This window comes from Macrobrachium nipponense, chromosome 2 (genome assembly GCF_015104395.2).
Source record: "Macrobrachium nipponense isolate FS-2020 chromosome 2, ASM1510439v2, whole genome shotgun sequence".
Classification (NCBI taxonomy): domain Eukaryota; kingdom Metazoa; phylum Arthropoda; class Malacostraca; order Decapoda; family Palaemonidae; genus Macrobrachium; species Macrobrachium nipponense.
The window spans coordinates 71650271-71673606 of NC_087201.1; the positions used below are offsets into that span (position 1 = coordinate 71650271).

The 23336-nt window shown below is 42.0% G+C and overlaps 1 protein-coding gene across 1 annotated transcript in view; it reads right to left on the reverse strand.

Annotated features, from left to right (window-relative positions):
• LOC135221209 (membrane-bound transcription factor site-2 protease-like) overlaps positions 1-18726 on the reverse strand; it is a 209759-nt gene extending 191033 nt beyond the window's left edge. The window contains exon 1 of the mRNA XM_064259029.1: positions 18545-18726. Coding sequence (XP_064115099.1) covers positions 18545-18619 — 75 coding nt within the window. The 5' untranslated portion in view covers positions 18620-18726. The remainder of the gene's footprint in view (positions 1-18544) is intronic.
• Between the last annotated feature and the right edge of the window lie 4610 nt (positions 18727-23336).

The window sequence follows — 23336 nt, forward strand, 5'->3', positions numbered from 1 at the left end:
CCTCTTAAAATTTAAAGATGGCGTATCTTGCTACCTCTCTTGTTTCGAGGAAAAGGAAGCAATCTATAAGAAGGTCGTTCATCTTCTGCCTTGCGAAGATATCTGTGAAATATTTTCCGCAGGGTCTGACAACTCTTTCCAATGAATGTTAAATCGTGCTCTGCCGAATTAAAATTCTTTATAATCCTATCACATTGTGGTAACAGCATTCATCTAGGAAAAACTCTTGTAAGGATAGTAGGAGCGCTGTAATTAACCACGGTTGTGTGCATAGGCTTAAGCGTATCGTTATCTTAAGGTGAATTTTCTACTACATTCTTTCCCTCGCCGAGGCAGAGAGATATCCTTAGCAAAACGAATACGATGTTATTCATGTTTGCCTAAAAAAAAATTTCCTCAATTCGTTGGTTAAGTCCATGATTTTATGGGGAATATACGGTGAAGCATTCGATCCTTTAGGAGAGAAAGATGTAACCAACGTTCACGACCGAGAACCGGATGGTACTAGATAGGCTCACAATTACAGCCGTGTCGTTCACTGCCTGGCTGCCTTCATTTCTGAGTTTGCCAGTTACTCCTTTCAATGAATGGATATAATAAAAATTATTCTCGAGTCTAAGAAACTCTCAATAATGCAAATTTTAGGCAAACAACCTTTGCTAAATACCCGAGGCTGAATAGGTATTGTCGTAATAAACCTTTTTAAGCGAAGTCTTTACTAGTAAAATCCTTTAAGGATATAGACAATTCCGTAGCGAACCAGAAGGCAACTATGGTATGCGTATTATGACTTGTCATTCAGTAGTCATATACAGCAAGCCTTCTACGACACTCTTTACCTTTCTGACATGCAGAGAAAGAATAGAAATCTTACTCTCTTCGTTCATTTCGTCAATAATCCCGAATGAGTATTAGTCGAAAGATATTTGCAAATGACAACCGAGGGATCGAAGAGAATCTCTCCAGCTTTTATTATCTTGGGAGATAAGTCCGTATTTTACGCCTTTCTTATCTGGAAGAGCCTCTAATCAATGAAATGAGAGCTCGTACGAATCTTGTTCAACTTCCAAACGATTGCCCCTCTTCTGTAATGGTTGGTTGCAATCTATTTTAGAAGGAGGATGATTTTAATTCCTCCTTACTAAATACCTGAACTAATTCTCAATCTGCTCTATCTTCCATTCCTCAATTTGGGGCAAGATTTGAGCAACCGAAAGAGAGCGCTTCCTTTCGAAAGGTGAAGGGCTATTCGCAGTATCGACTCTAAACCTGACAAGGCTACGGCAGCCTGTGTACATCTTGAGTCCCTGCCTGGAAAAAACCGAACTTGCTCTAGCCTTTATTGCAATAGACGATCCCCTAGAAGGGCAACGGCCGCCTGCGCGACAACTCCCGTCCCTATCAGAAAAGCCTTGAATGTCTTTCCCACCCTTCGTCTGGAGGACTCTCGGCGGTTGTCAGGCTCTTCTTGTAGGAGAAAGTGTCTGGCGCTAAGCAGGAGATCTTGCCTAGAATACTCCTGGCGCCTGGTAGGAGTATCACGTTCCGAATACTCCTGGCGCCTGGGAGGAGTATCGTGCCTCGTCGGAATAATACCTGGTGCTTGGCAGGAGTATCGCGTTCCGAATACTCCTGGCGCCCTGGGAGGAGTATCGTGATCAGAATACTCCTGGATCCTAGAAGACGTATCGCCCTTGGAACGTTTTCTTGTTTGGAAAGTTGCGAGCATCTGAAAGGCGATCCTCGCCTGGAAGTTCTGTACGTCTGGAAGGTTGGTTTGAATCTGGAATCTTTCCGCCGTCTGGAAGGTTCCGCATTGTGCGGAAGGTTTGTGTGCGGAAGGTTCCGATCTCTTGTATATTTTTTTGTTCTTGCTTAGAATTCGACAATACTTCCATTTTCGACATAGCCCTCCCTTTCTTCTGAATGAGAAGGACTTCCATTTCCGATGAAGATCCTGGTTCATCGTGCTTCGCGCTTTGCGCCTCGTTTCAGACGCTTTGCGCCTCGTTTCAGACGCTTTTGCGCCTTGTTTCAGACGCTTTAGGCGCATTGAGCCTCGTTAACCGGAGCTTCATGCCCAAGAGCTAGTAAGCTTAAAAATATATATGTGTAATCACTAAACGAGATCCATATAATTCATTCGATCAACAAATATCCTTTAATATCTAATTCGATCTTCTCAGAATAGATATTTTCATATACAGTACCGATGAGGAATTTATTGAAATAACTCTTTCAAACCCCCATGGGATAGAGCCCCCCCCCGTCCAACTGTACGGGGGGACGAACCCGGATAGGGCAATGCCTCTACCGCAACCTTTTTTTTTCTCCGTCTCTTCTGAGGTTCCGATAGCCAGACGAGATTATCTTTGCATTTTCATTTAACCTACGCCGTTGAATGTTTCTTCTCCTTATTTCGTTAGACGATAATATAAGGGGAACACATTGAATTAGGATGCTTTCCAATGGCTATCCCTGGCAGTCTGGGACGTTTCTACAGAACCTGCCGAGGGGACAGCCTGATCGTGGGGATTCTCCATAACCTCCGTACGGCTTTTCGACATTCCTTCTCCTCTGGGCCTGTGAGGCTTGGAAGAGGTTCTAGGCCTGGAGCGAGACAGAGCCGATCAGACGCACCCTCTAATGCAATGGGGAACACTATAATCACTTCTTACCTTATAATAGCTCGTATCTTGAGCTACATTCCTTTATCTTCAAATTGCAAATGAATTTGTAGTTTCTGTGAAGTAAGAAGGTGATGAGGAAAACAACACTACTAGTACTGTTAATATTCTAACTGCTTGTCAGAACGAGGGCTATTAAAGCTCTAAAGAAAGCATATCTAGTTCTATGTTTCTGACTTCCTCAAATAGAAGTTACCTTATTTTCCTCAATCAAATTCTAACATTTATTACACTTCATCAATAATAAATATTTATATTTCCCTTTCTTGCAAACTATGTAATTGTCTACCGAACACTTCGGTAGTTACACATACTCTTTCTTCGAAAACTTCGAAGTTAATTCATTAAAAGTTATTTAAAATCGTATGCCAAACCACCGATCCAGTACTTCCCTGTAAAGTCGCCAGAAGATCGATGCGATGAAACACGAAAATCAATCAGGAGGGAAAGCAAACATATGTTTACCTTCCCCAGCGACAGAGAGAACTGATTAGAAAAACGGGAATAGTTCCTAGTCCTGCCTCCCAGCGGCAGGCAGGTAGATCACCTGAACCTACCTGTAGCGCGTGCCGCGAAATTCGAATTTCTGTCGGGGACGACGAGTCGATAGCTATGTATATATCTGAACAGGTAAGTTGAATGTATGAAAATATGTAATAAGGATGTAGGCCACACTATTGCCGCACACAGTAGAAGGCGGCTAGCAATCTAGCCACCTGTGGGGGCAAGCCAGCCTCAAACGTGTGCCGGTCCCAAGCCCAAATAAATAGGGAGGGTTGGTATAAGGCATCCAACCGTAAAAAAAACCCACGCTAGACCAATGAAATGGAGTCATGATATTGAGGAGAATAGTGCTAGGGCGTACTCCGTAAAAGACGCACAGACAACATCGCCCTAACTCTGTGACAAGGCAAGGGATACTGCATCATGAGCGGTGCAGCTAAAGAAGCAAGCTCTAAATGTGATCAGAATAGGCCAGCTCAATATCAGGTCTATGACAGGAAGAGGAAGAGAGTTGGCGGAGTTGATGAGGATAAAGGAAGTGGATATTTTTGTGTGTGCAGGAAACTCGATGGAAGGGTAATAAAAGCCAAAGAACTGGGGATGGCTTACAAGCTAATCTATAGTGGAGCAAATGAGCAGGGTAGGAATGGCGTTGGTGTAGTGTTGTTGGGGGAAATGAAGAATGCAGTGATGGAAGTGAGTAGAAAGAATGAACGCATTATGAGAGTGAAGATATGTTATGGAGGGGAAACAATGAGACATCATTAGTATTATGCTCCATAAGTGGGCTGCACAGAGGAAGAAAGAGCCGTTTTTGGAACGAAATGAGTGAGGTAACGCAAGAACTGAAACAGCAGGAGAGGATTGTAGTGGGGGCAGACTTTCGGACATGTCGGAAATGAAAAGGATGTAATTGAACGTGTGCATGGAGGACATGGGATCGGGGAGAGAAACCCCAGAAGGAGAGAGTGTAGTAGACTTTGCCATGTCTTTTTGATATGGCAATAGTGAACACATTCTTCAAAAAGAAGAGGGATCACTTGATAACATACAGGAGTGGCGGTAGATGCACATAAATAGGTTACCTCCTTTACAATAGATCAAGGCTGGTGGAAGTTAGGAATTGTAAAGTTATCCCAGCTGACCACGTGGCCCCCCAACATAGGCTCCTTTGTATGGCTTTAAGATGAATAGAAAAGAAAACCAAATCCAATGGGTTAAAGAAATCAAGTGGTATAAATTGTTATGGAGGGATATGATAAGAAGAGAGAGTTCAGGAGAAGAGTGCTGGGAGAGGTTGATCTGGGAATTGAAGATGTGGAGAATATTGGAGGCATAATGCCATCAGTGATTAGAAGACATGGAAAGGAGATACTAGGGGAAACATCTGGAATAGTATGGGAGGAAAAGGAGAAGCTGGTGGTGGGGGTGGGGAGAGTGGGGGAAGTGGTGGAGGGTAAAAGGGCAGCAAAGAAGAGATTTGAAGAGTCACAGCTGGGGGAGGACAATGAAAGATTAAGAGAAAGAAACAAAGAAGTAAAAAGGGTGGTAGTTCAAGCTAAGGCAAGGGCATATGAAGAGGTTTATAATGAACTGGAAACCAAGGACGGGTTGAGTAAGATGCTCAAACTGTCAAAAGTAAGAAATAAAAGAACAAAGGGACATCACCCATATTAAGCAAATAAAAGATAGGAATTGTATGGTCATAAAAAAGAAGAAGACATCCTGAAAAGATGGAAAGAGTATTTCGAACAACTGCTAAATCAAGAAAATGAAAGACTTGTAAGAGAGGATGGACAAGTAAACATGGGAATGGTAATGGGGATATCTAGGGATGAAGTGATACAAGCCTTAAAAAGAATGAGTAATGGGAAGGCAACAGAACCTGACATAATCCCAGTTGAAGTTTGGAAAGCCTTAGGAGAGGAAGGAGTAGACATCTTGTATGATCTGATGCTAAAAATATTTGAACAGGAAAAGATACCAGAAGAATGGCAGAAAGCATATTGATACCTATATTTAAAGGTAAAGGTGATGTCCAGGAATGCAGTAATTATAGAGGTATCAAACTAATGTCTCACACGTTGAAGAGTTTGGAAAGAATAGATGGCAGGCTGAGAGAGGAAGTGAGGATAGGGAAGGAACAGTTAGGATTTATGAAGTGAAGCGACACAACGGATGGAATATTTTGCATAAGCCAGGTGATGGAGAAATTAAGAGAAAAATAACGAGACCTGCATCTGGTATTCATAGACCTTGAAAAGGCCTATGACAGAGTGCCAAGGCAAGAAATATGGAGATGTTTGGGAAGAAGATGGTGCCAGAAAAGTATGTCAGAATTATTCAGATGTACAGGAATATGTATATGTACTAGAGTGAGAAGCAGTGTTGGAGAGGCGGATGGATTTGAAATAGGAGTTGGATTACACCAGGGATCAGCACTTAGCCCATTCAACTTCAACATTGTGATGGATGTAATGACCGGGAGGGATATTAGAGAAGCAGTGCCATAGTGCATATATAGTGGATGACATTGTGTTGTTCAGAGGGGAGGGAGGAGTTGGAGGGGAGGTTGGTAGAGGGTGAGAGCAGCACTTGAGGAGAGAAAGGAAAAGAGAATAAGCAGATCAAAAAACCAAATATATGTGTTCCAGTATTACTGAGGACGGTGGAAGTAGCATAAGATTGGGTGGGGAAGAAATAAAGTACAGAAGTTCAAGTACAGTAGTACCTCAGGATACAAAATTAATCCGTCCCGAAGCGGCCCATCGTAACCTGATGTTTTCCGTATCTTAACTACGTTTTACAGTAAAATGACATTGTTTATATGATACAATAAAGTTTCATACATACTTACCTGGCAGATATATACATAGCTATAGACTCCGTCGTTCCCGACAGAATTTCAAATTTCGCGGCACTCGCTACAGGTAGGTCAGGTGATCTACCGCCCTGCTCTGGGTGGCAGGGCTAGGAACTATTCCCGTTTTTCTAATCATATTCTCTCTTCCACCTGTCTCCTGCGGAGGCTGGGTGGGTCTTCAATTGTATATATCTGCCAGGTAAGTATGTATGAAACTTTATTGTATCATAACAATGTCATTTTCATACATTCAACTTACCTGTCAGATATATACATAGCTGATTGACACCCTTTTGGTGGAGAGGGCAAGAGACAGCTAACTAACTGACTAGACAGGTAAACAACATATGTTGTAGGTATAAATAAACCTTAGTTCCTACCTTCTTAGATGAAGACTTCGTGGCTACTGCCTAGGAGTCTGCTTCATCTCAAGAACCGTTAGCGAGATATGTGATCTGTGGCCAAGAATTCTTGTGGATCTGTCGATGGGGTCTCTTCCACTTACTCGACAGAATCCTAAATGGCGTTTGACAATGGGAGCACATCCGCTTATATGCCAACACGCACTAATTTTAAGGAGCACACAACCAATCCCGATCACCCGATCCTAACCCGTGTTAGTTCTAAGATTGCCTTAGAGTTATCCCAAACTCTTTGCAAACAACCACAAACTCGAAAATCATACATACAAAAATAACAAATTTTTGTACCCCTCTAATAGTCAGATGTCACTCGATTTTCAAATAAAGAGAAGTGAAGGCCGCCTGTGCGACAACTGACACTCCCATCAACCGAAAACCCGAGAAACACATCCGACGAAGAGGGTTACGTACATAATTTTAAGGATTGGTGCTTTCTCCTTTACCCAGAACCGTCTGTGCTGACACAAACGGACCTAACGAAAAGCATTTATCATACGTAACTCGTACGTCTTTTAAATAATGGGATGCAAACACAGAGTTGCATCTCCAATAAGTTGTATCCAAAATGTTTCTTTAGTGACATATTTCTTTGGAACGCCACCGAGGTTGCGATTGCTCTAACTTCGTGAGCTCCCACTCTTAGGAGATTAAACGAATCATCTGGACACTTCTTATGAGCTTCTGTGATAACACTTCTCACAAAGAAGGCTAATGCGTTCTTGGACATTGCTCTCTTGGGGTCTTTCACTGAGCACCAAAGACTTTTCTGCGAACCCCCCAACTGCTTCTTCCTGTCCAGATAAAATTTTAGAGCTCTAACTGGCACAGGATCTTTCTGCCTCTCTGCCCACCAAGCTAGAAAGTCCTTTAACTTCGAAGCTCCTGGGCCAGGGATTCGAAGGGTTTTCATTTTTGGCCAGAAAAAGGGACTGAATGAACAAATTGCTGAGTCTCCTTTGAAGCCAACTCTTGATTCAAGGGCGTGCAACTCACTGATTCTTTTTGCCGTTGCAAGAGACATCAGAAACAAACACTTTCTCGTGATATTACGGAACGAAGCAGTGTGAAGTGGTTCGAATTCATCTGATGAAAGAAATTTAAGAACTACATCTAAGTTCCAGCTTGAACCTTAGGTTCGCGTGATTTAGATGTTTCGAATGAACGAATGAGGTCGTGCAAATCCTTGTCATTCGTTAGATCTAATCCTCTGTTTCTAAAGACTGCTGAGAGCATACTCCTGTACCCCTTAATAGTTGGTACCGAGAGATGCGACTTTTGTCTAAGAAACAGAAGGAAATCTGCAATTTCGGTCACAGAGGTACTGGAAGAGGACAGCTTCTTCGACCTACACCAGTTTCTGAAAACTTCCCACTTCGATTGGTACACTCGTCTCGTAGATGATCTGCGGGCTCTAGCAATTGCATTTGCTGCCTGGCGAGAAAACCCTCTCGCTCTGACGAGTCTTTCGATAGTCGAAAGGCAGTCAGAGCAAGACGCGGGTAGATTTTGATGGTACCTCTCGAAGTGGGGTTGTTTGAGCAGATCTATTCTGTTTGGAAGAGATCTGGGGAAGTCCACTGTCCATTTCCATCACCTCTGTGAACCAGATTTGAGCTGGCCAAATACGGAGCGATCAGAGTCATTTTGGTTCCTTCGGATGCCACGAATTTTCTGACTACTTCCCCCAGAATCTTGAAACGGGGGAAAAGCGTAAACGTCTATTCCTGACCAGTCCAGGAGAAAGGCGTCCTGTTGCATAAGCCCGGGGATCCTCCCACCAGGGCACAAAATGTATCTATCCTTTTGGAGAGGAATGTGCGAAAAGATCTATTTGAGGCTTCCCCCAAAGGCGCCACAGGCTCTGACAGACTTCTGAGTGGAGTGGTCCATTCTGTGGGAAGGACCTGGAATCTCCTGCTCAGTCTGTCCGCTCTCACATTCCTCTCCCCTTGAACAAACCTTGTTTAGAAGAATTACCTTCCTTTGGTTCGCCCAAATCATCGTAGAATCCCGTGCCAGCTCGTACAGATCAAAGAGTGCGTCCCTCCTTGCTTCTTGACATAAGCCAGAGCTGTCGTATTGTCCGAATTTATCTGCACGACTTTTGCCTCTGACTAAGTGTTCGAGCTCTTTAGCGCCAGGTGAATTGCTAAGAGCTCTTTGCAATTTATGTGCCATGACACCTGTTCTGCCGACCAGGTGCCTGACACTTCTTTGGGTCCCAATGTTGCACCCCAGCCCGCCTCCGAGGCGTCTGAAAACAATGTCAGGCTTGGGTTCCGTACTTGCAGGGACACTCCTTTGTTTTCCTTTAGTGGAAGCACCACCACTTCAAATGATTATTTTTTTTTTGTTTTATTTCTTCCGATATTGGAAACGTATCCGATAGCTGACCTGTCTTCCAACTCCAACTTCTTCTTAGGAAGAACTGAAGCGGTCGAAGATGTAATCTCCCTAGGAGAAAGAACTGTTCGAGCGAGGGTTGGGTCCCAGAAGGCTCAGCCATTCCTCGCCGAAGTGCGCTCTTTCCCTAGAAAGTTCGATACTGTGGCACAGCCTTTCTTTAGTCTCTCTTGCGATGGAAAAGCTCGAAAACCCCGACCCCCGAATAACATCTGAATCCCCAGATAAACCACGTTCTGGCTGGGGATCATCTGAGACTTCTCGAGGGTTCACGCTCAGTCCCAAAGACTTTGTCAACTCCAGTGTTATTAACAGGTCCTCCAAACACTGCTTTTGAGACCTGGCTCTGATGAGCCAGTCGTCCAGGTACATTGAGACATTTATCCCTTTCAAGTGCAGGTGTCTCGCTACATTTTTCATCACGTCTGTGAAGACTTGAGGAGCCGTGGACAGGCCGAAACACAGGGCCCTGAACTGATAATTTCTGCCTTCGAACATAAATCGAAGGTACTTCCTCGACGAATGGTGGATCGGGATGTGGAAGTATGCGTCCTGAAGGTCTATGGACACCATCCAATCCCCTTGCCGTAGTGCTGCAAGGACTGAGGCAGACGTTTCCATACTGACTTCTGTTGTTCGACAAATTTGTTCAGCGCAACTTACGTCCAGTACCGGTCTCCATCCCCCCCCCGAGGCTTTTGTTACAAGAAAACAAGCGGTTGTAAAACCCCGGGGAGTTGCAATCCAGTACAAGTTCTATTGCCCTTTTTTCCCACATCTGTTCCACCATTTGACGAAGAGTGTCCGTCATCATCTGGTCCCTGTATCTGGCGGACAATTCCCTCGGAGATGTTGTCAAGGGAGGAATGTCCTTGAATGGGATGTCGATACCCCTTCTTGATAATCGACATCGTCCAAGTGTTTGGCTCCTAAGTCTTCCCAGGCTTTCGCAAAATACTGTAGCCTGGCTTCCTACGGGTGTCTGGAGGACAGAACTCTCACTTCCCTTTCTTAAAGGCACGGAAGGAAGACCTGCCCCTCTTATCGGTTGACTTCCTTCTGGCGATCGGTCTAGTTGGAAGACCTCCTCGAAAGGGCTGTTTCTGAGCTGGGCGAGCCACTTTCTTCTCCTCACTAGCCACAGGCCTACTCTTCCCTTGATGATTGTCTAAGGAGGATCCTGGGTGGCCTTTTCCGTCAGAGAATGCGCGATGTCCTTCACCAACTGCGAGGGAAAAAGGTGTTCAGAGAGCGCAAACAATAAGGCGGCTCTCTGCGAATGAGAGACGGCCTTTGTGTGGAAAGCACTGTGCACCGCTCTTTTCTTTAAAACTCCTGCACCATATAGCGAGCATACCTCAGCTGATCCATCTGAACAGCCTTATCAATGCAGGCTAGGATGCAATTCAGGGTTTCTGGGTCGAGTTGTTCATTTTCTTGAGATTTCTTGGCCAGAACCCCAAGGGACCAATCTAAGAAGTTAAAAACTTCTAAGGTGTGAAATAGAACCTTTGATGAGGTGGTCCGTTTCCGAAAGCCCCCATGTAACCTTCGCTGCATTCAAGGCGTGCCTTCTAGACGAATCCACCAAACTCGAGAAATCTGATTCGGCTGAAACGGACAGAGACAATCCCATATCCTCTCCCGTTTCGTACCAAATTCCTCTCCTCCCGTAAGTTTGGCGGAGGCATACAAAAGACCGTCCTTCCTAACTCCTTCTTCTTCTTGAACCAGGAGTCAAGAGATTGTAGCGCTCTCCTCATAGAAATGGCAGGCTTCATTTTAAGGAAAGAGGAAGACTTGAGTGTTTTCGTGCTCGAAAACTGCGAACGTGGTGAAGGGGGAGCAGCTGGTGTCAAGAGTCTCCATATTCCTCCAACAGAAGGGACGAAAGGACTTTTATAATTAGAAGATCCTTCCTTCATTTCGTCCTCCGAGGCATCTTCTGGGTTAAGAGGCTCGGAAGGAGAAGGCTCTCTCCTTTCTACTGACTCTTCTCTTACTCTCTTCCGAGTGTCAGGTTCATACGAGGAATGCGCCTGGTGTACAGCAGGAGTATCTCGCCTGGGAGGAGTAGTGTGCTTGGGATCCTCCTGGCGCCTGGCAGGCGCAAAGCGCCTCGAATACTCCTGGCTTTCAGCAGGCGCCTGGCGCCTGGCAGGCGCATTTTCCATCAGGCGCCTGGCGCCTGGCAGGCGCATTTCATCAGGCGCCTGGCGCCTGGCATGCGCAAAGCGCCTCGAATACTCCGGGTGGGTTTTCAGCAGGCGCCTGGCGCCTCGTAGGCGCATTATGTTCATAATACTCCTGGCGCGTGGTAGGAGTATTAAGTTCCGCATACTCCTGGCGCCTGGGAGGAGTATAAGCTTCGTAAAACTCCTGGCGCCTGGGAGGAGTATGGCCTCTATTAGGCGCATTTTGTTCAGAATACTCCTGGCGTTTGGTAGGAGTATTAAGTTCCGAATACTCCTGGCGCCTGGGAGGAGTATAATCTTCTGAATACCCCCGGTGCCTGGGAGGAGTATTTAGTTCAGAATACTCCTGGTGCTTGGGAGGAGTATCCATCTGATGTTTAGTAGGGCGCTTTTCGTCTTATAAGTGCTCTACTCCTAACAGGATCTTCTTCTTCATCCAGCTCTTGGCGCTTGATTGAAGATCTTGAATGTTGTCCTGGCTCGTTACGCCTACTCGGAGTTTGGCTTCTGGTTGGCGCCCTCTTACTCTTGACAGGAGTAGCTTCCTTTCCTACTTCTCGCCTGCCTAGCGCACCGCCCCAGAGATGGCCGCCTGTGCGACAACTCCCCTGAAGGATGCGTCGCGCCTGGCAGGAGATAGTTCTTTAGATCTTTTAATAGGAAGCCTATCATCCTTCTTACGAGTAGGTTCCTTATAACGAGTTCCTACTAGCAAGGCTAATTGCTCTTGCATACTCTTCAAAATTTTCTTGGTTGAGGAATCCTCCGAATTAGGAGAGGGTGAGTCTGTAAGGCGCTCTAGGATCTCCTCCAGTCCCAGAGTCTGACTGTATTCCTCGCCCTCTTTACTACCGAAGGCGCTCCTCCTTCCGAGAAGCGCTCGGGACTCGAATTGATCTCATGTTCAAGCAGGCGCCTGGCGCCTGGCAGCTCTTGCATACTCCTCTTCAAAGGACGGGAAAGATTCGACTCCTTCCACCCTCTTCTCGGAGAAGGCGAACTCGACGACGAAAAGCACTCTCGTAGGACCCTCTTATAGCGGTCTTTAGCAGTCGATAACGATCGATTCTGCCGAAGGGACGCTTGATCGTTGGGATTCTCCACAACCCCCCCGTACGGCTTTCGACTTTCCTTTCCTCCGGGCCAGGGAGCTTGGAAGAGGTCTAGGCCTGGGGAGCGTCGCAGAGACGACCAGACGCCCCCTCCACTACACTGGGGACACTAATATCACTGCCACATTCACTTTCCTTACCTTCCAATGCTGCGACTTTTTCCTGCATTTTCTGAAGGGAAGCTCTAAGTTCTGCTATTTCCGAAGCCGAACTAGAGGGATTAGCAATTTGTGAACGGGCTGAAACAGAATGGTCATTATCATCATAGGAAGAAGCTACAGAGCTAGAAAGTAAATCATGAGAGGCAGACCTTCTATGGGTTTTCTTCCTCTCTCTATCTCTCTCAACTAACTTCAAGTAAGAAGTTAGATTCTTCCACTCTTGTGCACTCAGATTCTCACACTCATTACATGTATTCTCAATTGAACATTCAAACCATTCTACACCCTCTACAACTAGTGTGAGGATCTACCGAAGCTTTCGGAATCCTCACCTTTACAGCCCTCATTCACACACACTCTGAAAACTAACACTAGAATCAGACATATTCACAAAATCCAAAAACCAAGTCCAAAAACAGTCCACGATAGCGAATGCCAAACAACGATCCAAGTACGTCACCAAATATCAGCGAGAGATGATCAAAAAGCTTTGCGAAAAACGAATTCTAGTCAGGAGGAAGTAACAACAATGTTGATACAGCCGGCGACAGAGAGAATATGATTAGAAAACGGGAATAGTTCCTAGCCCTGCCACCAGAGCAGGGCGGTAGATCACCTGACCTACCTGTAGCGAGTGCCGCGAAATTTGAAATTCTGTCGGGAACGACGGAGTCTATAGCTATGTATATATCTGACAGGTAAGTTGAATGTATGAAATTGCCTAATTTGTTCCAAACCCTACAAAAACACCACAGTAAATTTTATAATAAAGCTAAATTGACCAATAAACATTGAAATACAACAATTTGGACCATTCAGTACCTAACATAACCTTTATTGTAGAAAGCGTACCTTGTAAATAAAGTGCATTAGTGTACATGGTAAAAAAAGAATACTTTACGTACATGTATGTACATATGTAGTAAAAGGTGGAACTTTCCTTTCGAGGTAGGGAGCGATCTCCGAAAGTGGCAACCAGGGAGGAGGTCAAATGGCAGAAAACATGAGCACTTAACTTTACTAAAACACATTAACAAATGGCAGAAACATTAACACTTCTTGATTATCTCCATCTTCGTTCTCCACAGAAAGCATCCTCTTCTTTCCGTGAACTTCAGCAACATTCTTGGGACCCATGGATAATAACGTAAGTAATTAAGTTCACACACAACACGATAAAGTAACTTACAGTACAACGAAAGCAAATCACTAACACGAATTTACGTTAACAAACGAATATATGGTGACAAAACGAATTTCAGTGTTTACAATAACGCTGCCCGCAAAAAAATAGTCAAGGAATGCCTTTACATAGCAGGCATGTATGCTGACCAATAGGAGAGGCAAGGATCTTACGGCGGTAACAAGCATCAGGAACCAATGGAGAGCGGGAGGATGGTGGCGGAGTCTACTCAGTTGGCGGCGCATGAGTTTTAAAATAGTTCTCAGTGGTCCAGGCAAATCTCAGACTTTACCCTTTCGCAACCTGAATTATTTCGTATACAGAAACAAAAAAGGGATTTTGACGTAGGAAAATCTATTTCTGGGCGAGGAAGCATGTCGCTCCGTGAAATACATTCCTTTAGCACTATTTCTTAGGTAAAATATGCTAAAATACCAGAGAACTGCTAAATTGGACATGCCAGAATATTCTGACGTCGCTCACCCTTTTTAAAAAGGTGTCGGTATGAATCTGGGGCGAGTGAAAAACACTACCACAGCACCCTCTCCAATTAGCCTTTTTCCACATCAAAAACCCTACCGCGAAGTAGCGTCAGGGACGACATTCCTTTGATAGCCATTTCGAGAGCCGCACGTAATTTTTGCGCTCTATTTTTCTCTGCCTTTTTGGCTTGTTTTTTAATTATGGATCGTCAATCTGCTTCTACATCCAAGTAAAGTAGTACTGGTTTTTTTGTTTGACACTATTTAGGGAGTGATTTTGACCTTCATGGTCCCTTTTATTTAGAGTTTTGTCTGGCGTCGCCTTCGCTGAAGCGGCTGCGCGCCGCCATTAACGCGTTCCCCCCCCTTTTGTGTCGTTTCGATTTCGTGTGGTCTTCCATACTCGTAAACCGAGTAGTTTATCAGTACCCTTTATTTGTCTTTTCTTGGATGGTAGTTTTGTCGATCATGTATATGTTTTATGTTTATTATTTTCATATTTAGCATGGGGGTTTCCTTTCGAGCACGTGTCTTTTTGTTTGTTTCGTGCCTCATCGGGGGTACCCACCGTTATAGTTTTACTGATTTTCATTATGATTTTATTTTGTTTGTTTTCGTTATCATGCCTACCCTGGGCCGGTTTCTGCCCTTCTGTTTTGTTATATCGTTCGGCAATAGGCCAGTTCTGGTTTTGTCCTGGTACATTTTCACGGAGCGACACGGCTGCGCCCCAACAGAGGGAAAATTTTGACGTAGGAAAAATCTATTTCTGGGCGAGGAAGCTGTGTCGCCCAGTGAAATCCACCCTATCTTTCCCACCCTTCTTAGTCACCAAGCTAGAATGCTATCTGCAGGTATGTCGTCCCTGACACTACCTTCGTGGTAGCAGGGAGTGAGCCGTAGCACGTCTCCCCTTTTTCTAAAGGGTGGGTTTTGATGTGAAAAGGCTAATTGGAGAGGCTGCTGTGGTAGTGTTTTTCACTCGCCCCAGATTCTACCGACACCTTTTTAAAAAGGGTGAGCGAGTCAGAATATTCTGGCATGTCCAATTTTAGCAGTTTCGTAACTTGGATTTTTTGTAAGTAGGGACTTTCGTATGTCGAGCTTTAACTGTACTTAGGGTCCATATTAAAGGATAGAGGAAGCATGGAACAAGAGGTGAGACATCGAATTCGGGCAGGATGGGATTAACTGGAGGTCTGCATCAGGGGTCCTCTGTGACAAGAACATCCCTCTGAAATTGAAGGAAATTCATAGGACGGTGGTCAGACCAGCAATGTTATATGGAACAGAAACAGCTAGTATGAGGAAAACAGAGAAGAAGATGGATATAACAGAAATGAGAATGTTGACATGGATGTCAGGAGTAACAATGCAGGAGGGAAGGCTTCGATGGTATGGACACCTGTTACAAAGAAAAGAACGTCATGTTAGAAGACATACGATCGAAATGGAAGTGAGAGTTAGAAAGAAAATGGGAAGACCAAGAAAAAGATGGTGTGATTGTACAGGCAGTCCCCAGGTTACGACGGTCTTGGCTTACGACGTTTCCGAGGTTACGACGCTTTTCAATTATATTCATCATAAAAATTATTTCCAGGGGTTACGACGCATGTTCCAGAGTTACGATGCCTACAAACGCTGATCTGGCAGATGAAATATGACACCAAAAATGCAAAATAATCAATATTTAAAGGTTTTTTTGATGAAAGATGCAATAAGAATGCAGTTTACCTAGTTTTGAATGCACCTAAAGCATTAAAAGTAAGGTTTTCTTAGGATTTTTGACAATGTTCCAGCTTACAACGATTTTTGGCTTATGACGCGTCTCAAGAACGGAACCCCCGTCGTAACCCAGGGACTCCCTGAATAGGGGAAGATATGGTATTAAAAGGTATAAATGAGAACAAGGCACAAGACAGAAATCGATGGAGACAACTCATTCACAACGGCAACCCTATATGAAAATGGGTTTAAGCTAGGAAGAAGAAGAAGAAGAAGAAGAAGAAAGGTGGCTAGCAAGGCTAGGCTATCACAAAAAGTGGGTTTGTATATTAATTATTAAAGTCAATTAAATATTAAAATCAAACACAATTATATGCATATTCAATCAAAGTAATAAAAGAAAGATTCCACCGGGAAAATTATGATTAACGACTATTCATTGAGAGCTAACAAACATAAGTCTTCATTGGAAGACGACTGAAAAACAAAGTGGAGCGTTTACGTCTAGGGAGGGGCACCTACCCACCTACAAGATGATAGTTACTGCCTAACCACCTTGTTCAAGAATTTAACAGCCGTATTCCAGTCTACGCTGAAAGTAATTCTTAATGTAAGGGACCGAGGGTTTGTATAACGTGCAGGAACAATTACCGTTATTTTTTGTTGGTCGACTGTAACTAACCTCAGAACTGATGTCATTGTCTGCTGGACACCCTGGAATGCTATCACACATGCCCAGTGTTATGGGGGTCCGTAACAAAGCCTACTAGGTTAGGTTACCTTGGTTACAATAGGGTAGGTTAGTACAGTTCCTTTTAGCCAATAACAGTTTTCCTTAGCCAATCGCTTCTTGAAAGTACTAGGCTGTAGGAAAAATCAATTTCCAAGATAGGTAATAAACTGACCGGAGCTGTTCATTAGTTTTACCAAAAATATACATTAAGTAATAAAGGATCTCTCTTTGTGGTCCATGCTTTTACATTTGCCCTCAATTGGATTTGCCATAATGAAAATAGGGATAAAGGATTGATCCAATATACATACTACCGTAGTAGTATGCAGGGGTAAAACTACAGGGGGTAGATCTATATTACTATTCCGCGGCGGCCTAGACTATGGCAGTTACAGTTTTACCTCCCGAACAGATTTTAAGTAATATTTATTCGGACGACTGTAATTAACCCCACCCCGGGGCTCGTACTAAACACTGCAAAATACATTTGACACCCAATTCCTGGTGGTTTTCGTATTTGCAGGGAAGAACGATGCGGAATGCTTATATAGAAATACCATACAGGGTAACTTGGCACGGACTGCCATGTTATTATGGAATGATTCGACGAATGCGCAAGTCATTAGGGAGCTATATTTTGTTTAAAGAAGGAATTGGCAAGGAAGCTATTATAAAGAAACTATACTACGCTAACATACCCAAACAAACCTAACAGCGTGTTACTAAGCCTAGTCGGGGCGGTACGACCCTGCTCGCACGGGGGGACCCCTTGAAGGCCTTGGTGCCTGCTCGCACCACTGGTAAAAGAAACTCCAATTTTTACCAAAATCTTCCCTATACCTAGAATAGCACTGCGCATGCACGATAGCATTCCAGGTTGGCCAATATACAATAACATAGGTAGCCTAGGGTAAATGACTGAGCTGCGACATAGATAGTGGCCACCTTTAACGAAAAGCGGCCATCTTCCCAAAAAAGTACTTGAATTTGCTGTGTTCTGAGAGAGGTGGCAGCTATGTTGCCGCTTAAGTCATTTACCCTTAGCTACCTATCAGTTCTGAGCTTAATTAAAGTCAAACCCCCTCCCCAAAATAACAGTAGCTTAGCTGCCTTAATTCTTGATACTAGTACCTACTACCTAATCAACTAAAACACATCGTTCGTCCCCGCGAATACGAAAGCCACCAGGGATTGGGGCGTCAAATGTATTTTGTCGTGTTTAGTACAAGCCCCTCGGGGTTAATTACAGTCGTCCGAATAAATATTACTTGAAATTCTTGTTCAGGAGGTAAAACTGCATAGTAGGTAGCTAAAACCGCAAATGCAATAGTCTAGGCCGCTGCGGATTAGTAATAGGTAGCTATATAGGGATCTACCAAAATTATCACTTTCCAAGCTACCTAGCTAATACCTGATGTGGAGTAACCACATAAGTTCTACTGTAGCCTCGGTATGTACCTAGGTAGTACTAGGGTAGATCTAGGGTACTACTTAGCCCTAGTATCCGCGGCGGCCTAGACTATGGCAGTTGCGGTTTTTCTATGCAGTTTTACTTACTGAACAAGAATTTTACGTAATATTTCTACGGACGACTGTAAATAACTCCACCAGGGGCCAGTTCTAAACATGGCGAAATACATTGGACGCCGACGCCCCAATCTCTAGTGGATGTCGTATCCGTGGTTACGTTCCTTGCAGTCCATGTGGAATGCTTCTGTAGAAGTACCAGTACTAGGTATAGGTTTGATGTAGCCTAAAATAGCTAGGTAGGTAGCCTAGGCTAAAACATAACATACTAGGTACTAGCTAGTAGGCTACCTATAGGCTAACCAGAAGTTTCAAAATACTACTCAGCCTAGTACCTAGGTTATATAGATTAACAGGTATGGATAGGTAGTGTGTATATTTCTATGAATATTATAGTCGGCCAGTATTTCTCCATACCTATTAGGTACTAATTACCTAGGTAGGTAACCCCTTACGATTGCAGGGCAGTTCGTTATGCATTACCCTAAGGTAACAAGGAATGACATGTTAGGCTAAACCCTGTTCCCGGTATTTACAGTAAACTTACCTTTAGAAATTGATCAGTAAAATAAATAGCAGCATGAATGAGAGCAGAAATGGCTAAAAAAGTTGTTAAAGCCATCTAGGTATCGTACAACGACCTGAGATCATCGCATTCCCTTGACAACTTCACTCTGCGGACAGAATTAGCAATTGTAAACATAAACACCGCAATGTGTTCGAATCTCTGCACACATGGTTCAGAACTAAGTTCATAGTTGTCGTCTAAACCATTCATGAAATTAAATAAAGAATGCAAACATAATATATATCTTCTGATATTTGCAAAACTGTATATAGATCATTCTACCCGTTGACATTCAGTGCGTAAACCCGACACAATTTAAGTTTTCAAAATCAACACCAAACAAGTATTACTTGTCCGGGATTTTATATATTTTACCTACAATTGATTTCTGTCATTAGATTAAATCTGTTTCTTTGTCTGATCTGACTTCTCCTCAAACTTTTATTGACTAAATACCATTAGCACTTCGGTTATTTATTTTTTGTTATTCCATCAAAATTACAGTACCCTGAACCCAATGAGTTTAAGACACATTTATAAAAAATAACTAACTATGTATCTACCTAATATAGCCCATACTCCAAATAAAACTAAAATATTAATGTGAATGTCCTTTTCGCCTTCTAATATTGTTGTTGTTGAAGATTAAGCCAGCCTTGTGCTGGCACAGGCTCTTGCTTCTAGTGTAGCCCGTAACTACCCAAAATTCCCAATTATGGCTGGCCTAACCTTTCATATTTGCGCTGTTATTGAGACAGTACTACGGGGCACGGGCTACCTTCCACAACCAGAAAAATAGTCGAATAACTCACTATCCAAATGCTAGCAAATCTGGAGAAGCACGATGGAAAAGATTTTTTATACTCCAGTTCACTGTTTTGTACAAAGGGTTGGGATACACCTACAGGTGGTCTCATAAATAAATGAGTTTGGTTTAACAATTCAGTCTTTCTCGGCTATGTATTTTTTTTAACAATAAATAAGCCAAAATGACTGCCATGCATGCATTGTCCTTGTTCATTACACTTGGAGACTAGCCACGATCGTCCACACACATTATAATCTTTGTCATTTGTTTCCATTAGTTCCTTGTAAGAGTAGATGTCCTCTAATGACCTCTTCAGTTCTGCAAAGGTCGCAATTCATCTTTTTATAATCCTCGGAACTAATTAGTACGACAAGAACTAGTGAATGTACAAATGGTTCAAATAAAATCACTGGTTTAATGGAAAATCTTTGGAACTGCACGGAAAAGAAGTAAAAATGGTAAATGACGAAATTAAAGACTGGGATACCCAAAAATAGTAAAGAACCATCAAAATCACATGAAATAAGCCCAGGAATTGAACAACAATCAGAACATCCGAGAAGCGGCACAGATACGAAAATTGCCTGTTTTTTATGATTTCACTGATCATGGACTAATTCATAGTTTCTTGAATTAAAAAAAAAACTAAATTTAAACTATAAAAATGGACCTGACAGGGAGTAAAACTATCGAGATTTAATACTGAAAATAATTATATTATTGGAAGTACTAAAAAGGCAAAATTCCTCTGGGTAGAAAATTTGTCACGCTTCACTAATAACTGGTGCAAGTATATCAGAAAAAGTGGGACTTACTAAAAAGGCAAAATTCCTCTGGGTAGAAAATTTGTCACACTTCACTAATATCTGGTGCAAGTTTCCTATATCAGAAAAATTAAACTACTTTTGAAAGATCACCCGAACGTCAAAACTTAAGCTCATAGTTCCGAATATATCATCCATGTCCAAAACCCTAAAATCTATATGAATCTTTGAAAGAATACGTTTTATGATTCATCAAGATAAGGCTGGTTGTCCAAATTTATGAGCCAAATGACACTTGGTTCTAATCTTCAAATCTGTATAATAAGCTCCCACTTGATATAAGAACCGAAAAATATAATCCTAAAAATAATTAAGACTTAACTGTTTTCAGGATGCATTAATATATTATAATATAGACTGGACAATTAAATTGAAATAAGCTATTTGATTCTTCGAATGTCGCTTATAACGAAAGTATGTCAAGTGAATTGGCAGCTCCCACAAAGACCCTTATTCAGTGGAATGGACCAGCTAAGAGGACTACTGTAAGGGGCAACACACTTTGAGTAGGCTTTTTTTGACTTGATGTCATATATTGGAGGTGATATTCATGATATAAACTCACGTTACAACTTAACTTTATTGTACTGAGCCGGATTACAACAACACACGCAGACATCTGGCGGTGGCATTAGGAATCATGGAACTGTTGGTAGCATTCTCAACAATACAATTATCATAATTACTGAATAATTATTAATATAACATCTTTTTCTTCTTTTAAAATTAAATTTATTTGGATGGATTATCAGTTAGAATACTACACTGAATTTACGTACTTTGATAAGTTTCTGGTTAAGACTATAATCAGCTCTAAAAGTTAAAATTTAAAATATTGTACACTATAATGGATATGTGGTTGTACCTGTTCAAAAATAAAATATTCATTCTGGGTATAAAATTAAACATGCCATTCAAGAATATACACACATAATCGACACGCTTCATAACCATAACATTTATATGACATTAAAGAAATTACGTACAACATCAATAATTTCATAATCAGAATGCTTAGAGGGTAGTTTATTTCTGGTTGACCTTGTTTGTCTGTCACTTTCAACTTTATTTTCCACTTTGACAGGAGTTTCAATTTCATTACCAATAAGGTCAATAGTTACTGGTTCATTTACCGGGCATATGCACATTACTTGGGGTTTCTTTCAACTGAACTCTATTCCTTCTAAATAGCTTGCCTTTACTTTCAATTAGATAAGACCTTTCATCTAATCGTTCCACAACTTTTCCTTTTTTCCAGACCTTTTTGCCCAAAACATAAGGTTTAAGTACATTATCTCATTCCTGCAAAATACTTGAATCTTTAGCATTTTTATCATAATAGAATTTACTCTTAGCATTTTTTATTTTCTTCTTTACCTTAGCCAACTGTAAATTTACATTTTGATTTTCAAGTAACTTGGATAACAATGGTAATTTGGTACATGTTCTCCTACCTAGGCTATACTGTGATGGGCTGGCATCTTTATCACTAGTAGGAGTATTCCTATGGTCCAAAATGGCAAGATAGGGATCTTTATTACTTTCAATAGCTTTTCTAATTAAACGTTTAGATGTTTTCACTGCAGATTCGACCATACCATTAGATTGGGTATATGTAGGGCTACTTGTCCTATGCTCGAAATCATAATCAGTTGCAAACGGTTTGAAATTCTCATTTACAAATTGGGGTCCATTATCACTAATCAATACACAGGGCAATCCATACCTAGCAAAATGAGATTTAAGTTTTCTAATCACTGTATTGGCTAATGTGTTTTCTAGGTAGTCGATTTCCCAAAAATTGCTGAAGTAATCAACAGTTATAAGATAATTATGCTTTTCAATATATACTCATTAGATCAACTCCAACCTTTCGCCAGGGCTGATCAGCAATTTCATGATTAATTAAAGTTTCCTTTTGTTGAGTACAAGGGAATTTAATACAAATTTCACATAAGATGAATTGCTTTATATCAGAGTTCATTCCTGGCCAATAGATACATTCTCTGGCTCTCCATAGACAGCCCTCAATTCTATATGTGCTGAATGAACGACCTGCATTATCTTATGTCTGAGGTTTAATGGAATGACTATTTTATTACTCTTAAAAATTAACCCATCTTGAACTGAGTACTCGTCCTTGGTATGACTATAGGCTTTGACTACATTAGGTCCTCATCATTTTCCTTCTGATCAACCTTTTCAGATTAATGATTTTAAAATTTGCAGTCTCATCCTGGTCTGTTTCATATTTTATTTCATCAAGACGCTCTTTTCTTACTGGCAAATAATCAAGCATGTTAACTTGCTCAAATTTACTTTCTTTATAATTATCTAATGGCAAATAAGATCTCGAGAGTGCATCAGCCACATACATTTCTTTACCTTTTTTTATGTATGATTTCAACATTGCACTGTAGAATGTTAAGCAACATTCCTTGCAGTCGTTTGGGAGCATTACACAAGGGTTTCAAAACAATACTAGCAATAGGTTTGTGATCACTCTCAACAATTACTTTACGACCATAGACATACTCATGAAATTTTCTAAGACTAAAAACAATAGCAAGTGTTTCCTTTTCAATTTGTGCGTACCTTTTTTCGGTTTCTGATAAAGCACGGCTAGCAAAAGCAACTGGTTTACCACACTAACAATACTGAACCTAGCCCATTTTGTTTAGTGTCACACTGTATGACAAGGTCTAAGTTAGGGTCATAGTACTGCAGTATTGGAGCATTAGTGATTAGCCTTTTTGACTCAATGAAAGCTTTTTCTTGTTTTTCTCTCCAATTCCATTCGGTATTTTGACGAGTTAATTTTCTTATTGGTTCTAACACCTCAGATAAATTAGGAAAGTAATTAACCATACCTGTAAACTCTTTAACACCAGTTACATCAGTAGGTGGTTTCATATTCAGGATAGCTTCCACCTTTTTAGGGTCTGGCATGAGACCTTTACTTGTGATTTTATGACCTAAGAAAGCGATTTCAGATTTTCTTAATACGGCCTTAGACTAATTAAGTTTTATACCCTTAGCCTGGCACCTTACCAAAAATTTGATTATCTTACTATCATGGTCTTTAACATCTTCCTCATACGTTTCACCTACACCATAAATTAAAACATCGTCAGTAATA